Source organism: Macrobrachium nipponense, chromosome 1, assembly GCF_015104395.2.
Source record: "Macrobrachium nipponense isolate FS-2020 chromosome 1, ASM1510439v2, whole genome shotgun sequence".
In the NCBI taxonomy this organism is placed as follows: Eukaryota; Metazoa; Arthropoda; class Malacostraca; order Decapoda; family Palaemonidae; genus Macrobrachium; species Macrobrachium nipponense.
In genome coordinates, this window is record NC_087200.1 from 55,615,142 (window position 1) to 55,624,055 (window position 8,914).

General features: G+C 37.3%; 1 protein-coding gene across 1 annotated transcript in view; it reads right to left on the minus strand.

Moving 5' to 3' along the window:
- LOC135219317 (atrial natriuretic peptide receptor 1-like) overlaps positions 1-8,914 on the minus strand; it is a 340,308-nt gene that overhangs the window by 231,398 nt on the left and 99,996 nt on the right. Inside the window, exon 2 of the mRNA XM_064255982.1 lies at positions 5,980-6,094. Within this exon, the coding sequence (XP_064112052.1) occupies positions 5,980-6,086 (107 nt within the window). The 5' untranslated portion in view covers positions 6,087-6,094. The remainder of the gene's footprint in view (positions 1-5,979; positions 6,095-8,914) is intronic.

The window sequence follows — 8,914 nt, forward strand, 5'->3', positions numbered from 1 at the left end:
ATCATGGGAGTCTGCAACAAGTGCTGTTTCATCAGCATATCAGATATTATTAATATTGACTCCTCTAACCTTCCATATCTCTGAAATCTCTCATTATCAGTTCACTATATATATTGAAGAGATCAGGTGATAACACAGCCCTGTCTTACACTTCTCTAGATGTGCCGAGTCTCTGATTCATCATCTTCTACTTTCACTGATGCCTCTGGATTCCAATATAAATTCTCTATCAATCTTAGATCTTTCCCATCGATATTTATCTGTTCTAGTATCCTTAAAAGGTCTACATGTCTAACCCGATCAAAACCCTTTTCATAGTCAACAAAACAAACATAAAGCATAAATACGCTTATTGTCAAACGTTCACTAAAACGTTTACATGATTATTTCTGAACGTTTACGTATATACTGCTCCCGAATGAACGAGTCGTGTGTATGTACATTTTTGTTTGCGACCTTCCTTTTCCATTGTACATGTAAACAATTATCTTTAATTACTTTTTAAATTCTTTGAATCACTTTTTCTATCTTTTTTTATTACCTTTATTTGGTGTTTTGTACATTAATGCATTTTCTTACCGCGTATTTTTTAGATAGCTTATACACAATTTTTTTTATTTTACAAAAGTTTACCTAGATTTCATTTGCATGCAAGATAACGTGTATCTCGTTATCCCTACTATTTTTTGTGTACTATTTGAGCCGTGCATTATTTTCACTGTTTATCCGTCTGTGTCAGGTGGTACTCCCATACTATAGGGTACACCTATGATCATTCTATTATCTGTTTTGCATATTTGCGATATATACACAAAACAACAATGATTCACGGTTCCATGAACTGTCACCATATCCAACTAAAGTAGTAAGTGGAACAGTAACCGATTCATTATTAATCACGTGTTATTTTCCCTATGTTCTGGTAAATCATATATTCACAGCCTTCACGGAGCATCTTCGTTATCAATGGGTCGTAAATCACCAAGATCACCTGAACCTCGTGATCCCGGTGCTCCCTACCCCCAAAAGCCCCTGTTACTGCAGGGGTAGGGCCCATTTCATTCTGCTGGCGGATCGTATCTCAACAGAAAATGTACGGGCTTTTTAATGAGCAAGAGCCCGGGCAGGGCATAACGTCAACTAAATCATTAATAATGAGAAAAAAAAAAAAGTGTGTACTCTGGACACCTTGAGTATGAGATGATTTTATGATGTTATAGGATTCCATGTGCCGACACCATATGACACTGCTTGATTGTCGACCAACAATGTACGGACCAGACTAGGATGTTTGATATACCTGACCGTTCGACCATGGTGCATATTATGCACACACACACACACACACACATACACACACTGCTGGCTTGGCGATGGCGACATTGCAAAAACCCGGAGCCTGCCAACCTAGCGGTCTGAAAACTCGGGAGGGTCAGTAGGAGAATAGGTACTACCAGCCCTCAGGGGTGGGGGTTAGCGGCACACTGGCCACACTGTTGGCCAAAGAAACAGATCAGGGCCTGCCCTATGAGCCTAGCAAAGGCCCAGAAGGACTTTAACTTAACAAATATATTATATATATATCCATATACTATATATATATATATATATATATATATATATATATATATATATATATATATATATATATTATATATATATATATATATTATATGAGTGTGTGTGTGTAATGGCAAGAACTTTCAATATGAAGGTTTTTATTTCCTATCGAGAATTGAATTTAAAGTTTTAGAAGTATACTGTACTTTGAAAGTTTCAAAAGCAGTCAAAACGATCAGATCAGAGGGTGTCTATTTGGGCCACAAACCTCCGTGTCATGACTCAGTGCAGAGAAAGGTGGCACTCTCAGCAACCTCCGGTTCTTAAAGTCACTCCCAGGGGCTTTGCTGATCTCGACCTTAATTTTCTGCCCCTGTGACATTTCCCTCCTGACTTTGTAATTGTTAACTACAAGCTGCTTATTTTGTGGTTGTACTTACAAGTTTCTTCGTTCGTTTTTAGCCTATAAATACAGGTATGTCGAAGACACAAGTCGCAAAAGAGGTCATTCATTTTCACGCTGTATAATGGATTCTTTGATACTTAGATAACATGATTATGTTTTAAGTTACTTGGCGTCGATATATTCGTAAAAAGAAGCTTCCATACTGCCGAAACTAGCAATAATCTTCTTCAACAGCTTGATTATAGTACAATAATCGTGATTTCATGAGAAAGGTTTCATAATCATTTCTAGGTTTTAGATTTTAGCTGAATTGGGTCTGATTAGCATTTCTTGAAAATATTGTTACGTATTCCTTGAACATATTACTACGCATTTATTGAAAAGATTATTACGCGTTTCCTGAATATATTACTCCGTTGTGTTCATTCCACTTTCAGTAATAACTTATGTTAATTACTTGCCACGTCAGGTAGATTTATTTATTGAATGGTGGTGTATTTAGCATCGAGACTGCTGACATTTCAAAATTATGGATGATAATGATGATAACGGCGACCTATTACGTAACTAAGCAACGGGTGACTTGGTGCTACCCCTTTTTATGATACAAAGCCGAAAAAATGAAATAAATAAATAAATAAAAAATGTTAAAAATGCGCCGAAGCCTCTTCGACGCAATCGAGTTTTCTGCACAGCGTATAATCCTGTTTAAAATTCCCAGTCACTACCAACTGACTTGGAATTGAAGCTTCCAAAGCAGACCCCACACTGCAGCAGTAACTGATCATGATACAGAGCCAGTGATTTTTCATATTCCTGGGGGAGACGCGAACCCCCAGGGACGTCTGAGCGGCATGCCACGACGCTCACCACTATACCAGCGGACCAGCTTAAATGTAAAGAATTTTTGTTTATTTCTAATAAGGAATTCGTGCTGGACACAAAAAGACGGAGGAGAAAGAATTCGCTGTAGGCACCAATCTGGCCAAGGTAGGAATTCCCCCCGAATTGGCAAAGGCGAAGGGAAAGTTGGACTGCTGTTGTTATCGCCTGCTAACGGCAATGAAGGAAAGTTTGTTTGCCCATTAGCCCCTTTTATCGCCTTTTGCCACCGTTTCAGCGGAGAGAAACTTTCATCGCTCTGTACATCCCTCTCCCTCACCCTCACCCTTCTCTTACGCCACAGCTTCACCATAGATGGGACTCTACGCTTTGGGTGTGACCCATTTCCATAAATACTCACGTGTAATACCTGGTTTTTCATTTTTCTTTCTTTCTCATTTCCATGAAATTCTTTTGTTCAGCTGCTATATAGTCATCGCTGTATGAATTTTGGATCACAGAATTTCTTGAACAAACGAAGTTTGACGAAGATCAGTATTTGTAAGCAGCTTGTTTGTTCTCCTATAGCACTCTATAACATTTGTGGGTGTCTCAGATATCTACAAAAACCTTTTGTGAGTTTCAGCAACTTTTTGGAACAAAGTAGTTGATCGGATTTTAAGATATTAAAAGATACATATGTGTGGAGATACAGTGTTAATCTCTCTTTATTATTGCTATTATTATTATTATTATTGTTATTATTATTGTTATTATTATTATTATTTTCCGTAGCAGATTAGAAGGACAATATCTCATACACAGTATCATTGTAATTCGCAGCATCAAAACGGACAGCACAAAACAATGAAGCCCTTAGTTTCTCTGCGACGACACATCTCATCTTCATTTCCTTCACACGTCGTGTCGTCCCAACCAATCACACCCCCCCACCCCCCACCCACAACACCCTGTCACCTTCCAACTTTGCTTCGTCAGAAAAGGAGGTATATATCTCTCAGTTCCTGAGGGGACAATCAATACCGTTATCGTAACTCTTGATATGAATGCCTTGTTGTGAAGGGACTTTATACTCTGGATGGGTTGCAGGAGTGTCAGGATGGGTAAGGTTGGGGGGGTGGGTGGGGGCGCTGGAAGCCCATTGAACTGCTGGAGTTCGTCCGCTCAGGATACAAAGAAGAGTGGCGAAGTTTGCCTCTGGAAGTGCCTGTCTTCTTCGAAGTTCTGGCATTTGGCGGATAATAACGTCACTGTGAGGATGTACGTGGTTTACGTCCGTTTCGATATCATTAGAGTCCCTCCCGATTTATGAATAAACAAACGTATATCTCTAACATCCATAAAGGATTCAACTACGATCTTAGCAACTGCAGCGCCACTTGTCCAGAAAAGAATAATGTTATATCGGCATAGTGGCAACATTCAAGTGTTTATCTAGCACAGATGTTAGGATATCATTCCGGGTTTGGCCACCCAAATTCCACCTGAGGGATACTGCAATTGATCATCTGCCTCTGTCAGATACCGAACCCGTGCCTTTCGGACAAGATACAGTGATAGATAGAAAACTCATCTATGCACCTACCAAGAAAGACATTAGCTGATTTCGGCTCTAACGTACATTTTCACGTACAAAACTTCATAATTAACCTAGTTTCAAAGCTTAAACATTCAGCTATCACATTTGAGAAGGATTGGTTTCGATTCTAAATACAGAACCTCAATTCGACACTATTAACAGTAGAGTCAAAGTCAAGCTATTTATCTCTAGATGACGGAATAAATAAATAAATACATTGTCTATTACTGTACCTAAACCGAAAGATAAAGCTTCGAAAACTGACTGTGGGAGGTGCACTTATTAGTATAATACATCTTTGGTGTAAGTTGCTCCGACAATGAACTGATTTTTAAGTTTTGTTTCGAGCGTAAGAGGAAAAATCTCATTATATATACGTATATATATATATATATATAAGTCTATCACATTACCGTGATTCATATACATATATCGAACTACAAATGCGGTGTCGGGGTAGTTTAAGGCTTCACTGCCAGTCCTGGGATTGGGAAGTCGCTGGTTCGCGCCTGTCGATGGCCAATTCTATTATCGCTTAATAAATTCCCCCTCGGTTAAGCATATATGAAAATATATTAATTCCGAGGTAGAGCGAATTATATATTAAAGGACATTTGTAGTTCGATATATATATATATATATATATATATATATATATATATATATATATATATATATATATATATATATATATATATGTACATATTACTATTTGTTAAGCCTTCCATGAACTCTTATGAAGCGTTATCCTCTTTGTCATTCACCAGAATATTCCTTGTAGTACATTCATTTACTTTTCATTGCAAAATATTAAAATATGAATATAGATAAAAGGTCGAAGAAACCTTACAATTTGAAAGCTATCGATTCGTTCGGTTCCTTTATGTATTAAACTGCAGTAATGTAGAGATGATAAATATCTGAACAAAAAAAGGGACAGGTTAGAAAACTGAGAACCGGCGACGAAAACATTGCAATGTAAGTGATAATGAAAATCTAATGAATTTATTCCTATAAATACATTTGAAATCGAAATAAGGATAGAGTAGTTGAATGGGTACTTCTAAATAGTACACGATTCCTTAGCTACTATGAAAGGAGGAAGCAAACCTTTAATGCAGCGTCAATATCGGGTTTTTAGTGTTTGAAGTCGGCACTTTTTCTGTCCGCCCTCAGATCTTAAAATCAACAGAGGCTAGAGGGCTGCACATTGGGATCTTGATCATGCACCCTTCAATCATAAAACATACCAAATTGCAGCCCTCTAGCCTCAGTAGTTTTAATTTTATTTAGGGTTAAATTTAGCTATATCGTGGTTCTGGCCACGATATAGGATAGGCCACCACCGGACCGTAGTTAAAGTTTCACGGGTAGCGGCTTATACAGCATTACATCGAGACCACCGAAAGGTAGATCGATTTTCGGTGGCCTTGATTTTACGCTGTAGCGGCTGTACAGAAAGCTTCATTGCGCCGAGGAAATGAATTGTATTTACTCGCTCAGAAAATGTATTGAAAAAGAAAACAAGGACAAGACTTTAAGAAAATAGAGGCCTATGGTAAACCATGAAGTCAACTTTCCTCGTACTCACCCCGAGAAGATCTCTATGTTGAAGAAGGCGTAGTCTCCGGAGGTGACCATGTTCAGTCGGTAAGCTGCCATCATGATCCGTCGAATGTTCCCCGACGACCCGCACATCACCAGAACTGAAAGCAACAACAGACCATTTCTCAATTAGATTTGTCAGGAGTGCTGACTGTTTGATAAAAATCCGTATATATATATATATATATATATATATATATATATATATATATATATATATATATATATATATAAATATGAGCGCTGTTATGAACAAGTTGATTCAGCAATCTGTAATGTTGTGCCTGGAGACGGCGAGATTCTTTTCGCTCTTCGCAATCTCGAATTCAGCACTTCTGGAGTTGTGGTAATTATCAACACTGTATACTTTAGGGTCAAACGTAAACTACAGGATGTAATAAGCATTTTTATTCCAATTACCAATTCTCTAAGTCCTAATAAGAAAAAACAATCACAGTAAAGTTGAATTGAATGCAATATAATATAAATTGAAAGCACCTTTGAAGTCAGCTCAACTTCTGCAATATCCCTGATACATAATTTTTTTCTTATGATTAGTTTCATCACAGTGGTAAAGTTTTTCCCCTTTCGGGTTTTATCGTTTATATATAATTATATATATATATATATTATATATATATATATAGTATATATATATATATATATATAGATATATATATATATATATATAGGATATATATATATATATATATATATATATATATAGGACGTTTGTAGCTCGAATAATAGTTATATATCATACATACTATATATATATATATATATATATATATATATATATATATATATATATACTATATATATATATATATATATATATATATATATATATTATATATATATATATATATATATACATACATACATACACTATCCTTTAACAGTTGATTGTCAATGGCAAGGTTTCGTAAGAAATCACAAGTCTATAAATTGCAATTTGCAAATATTAATTAGTCAATATAATTTGTGATGTGGCAACAGTTCTTTATGAAGTGAAACTATTGAATACTGAAGAGGTCACTCAAAGACAAAAGGCAAAGAAAGGAAAAATTCACTGAAATCTTACAACAACCAACCTATATAGTATCACTCATTATTTTGAGTTCTTAATGATCGCAAATCCTATTTCATAGCCAACTGTCCAAGGATGAGGATGCCTTTCCTTATCACTTCCTTCATGGTTTGAAATTATTATTTCAAAGCCTGCACTTTGGTATGATGTCCAGATGGTCACAGTTGTTCCGGATACACAAATGCAAGAGGATTTCCATGGAAATATCCAGTCATTACTTTCAGTTTGCCTTAGAAAGAAAGCGAATGACGCTGGTGGTGTCATCTTTCCCAATGAGTCAAGAAAGACACACTGGTGTGTCAGGTACAGTTGTGACTGATTGATTGATTCCTAGATTTGAGGCATACATGCCAAGCCCTGGGGGTTGGGCATGGGTGGGTGGGGGGCAACTAGGACCATTCAGCACTGAAAAGGAAATTGACAGTGAAAAGGTCTGAAAGGTGATACAGGTGGGAAATCTTCAAAGCAGTTGCGCTATGAATCAACTGTAAGGATTGGGTAGAAAGTAAGATAATAGAAAGAGAATATGAAAAGAGATAGAGTAAAAGGAATGAACGTTGTTGCAGCTAGGGGCAGGGACAGCCTTGGACAGCACCCTTTTACTTGTAAGAGCTTTCCGATGAGTCGACATTTTAGATTCTCATTTGTCAAAGAAGGTCTTCCTCTCCTGAAATGTCTATATTACCTCAACTTCACAGAGCGAAAGCGAGGGAGCGAGTGTTTCTCTAGAGGTCATACATTTTAAATTCCAGTCTCTTTGATCCCTCTGGACGATGAAATTTGAGTAATAATTGAATACAAAATATCAGTATCTATTAATATGTCCTAGCACAAGGCCGTCAAATCGCATTACCAGGTTGTTCGATCATTTCTGTAGATATATGATGCATCAAAGACCTTCAGTGACATTCAAACTAATGGATTTAGTGTCCAGCCAAAAAATAAAGCAGGATTTCTGGTCAGTCCTCTCCTTTTCTCCTCTTAACTTGTTCACTTTACTCCTGCTCTACTTGTACGCAACTATATCCTCCAACTCAGCAGACTGTACTTTATTCCAGGAGTCAAATATGAAATTCATTCAGCATGGTTTGCTATCTCTGGAATACCCCTAAAAATGGGCATATTTCTTTGCAGTTACGATTCAAAGAAACTGATCTATCTGGCAGTGGAGAGAACCGATTGAAGGTAACCTTCGCAAAAATTTTCACTTGTGGGAAAGTGACACTCCTGCCCTGCCTCAATTCATATAGATTTTCAGTGATAAAGCATTGAATCAAATTTGCATCTGTAGCCGATGTTTAACCCGGGAAGAGAGAGAGAGAGAGAGAGAGAGAGAGAGAGAGAGAGAGAGAGAGAGAGAGAGAATGGTTCGACTTTCCTTTAATTCATATCGACTCTCAAGGCTTAAATCACATTTGCATTGATATTCAAGCCTAGCAACGAGACCTACAGCTTATTGTGGGATCCGAACCACATTATATCGAGAAAGGAATTTCTAATCACCAGGAATAAATTGTTGTAGCTGTACATTTGTAAAAGGACTGGACTCACTTATATGTTAAAGTGTCCGTACACAGCCCTTGGGCTGTACTTGAATGGTTTGCGAATGCAAACAGCAGTGTGTTGGGAGATGTTGACAATCCCTCTCTCTCTCTCTCTTCACCCTCTTCTCTCTCTCCCTCTCTCTCTTCATCTTCTCTCTCTCTCTCTCTCTCTCTCTCTCTCTCTCTATCTCTCTCTTTGCTGGCAGGAAGGATATACTCTTCAATTTTCTTTCTTCATCTTGGTAAATTAGAAGGATGTTGGGGAAACACGGAAGTTAGCCAAA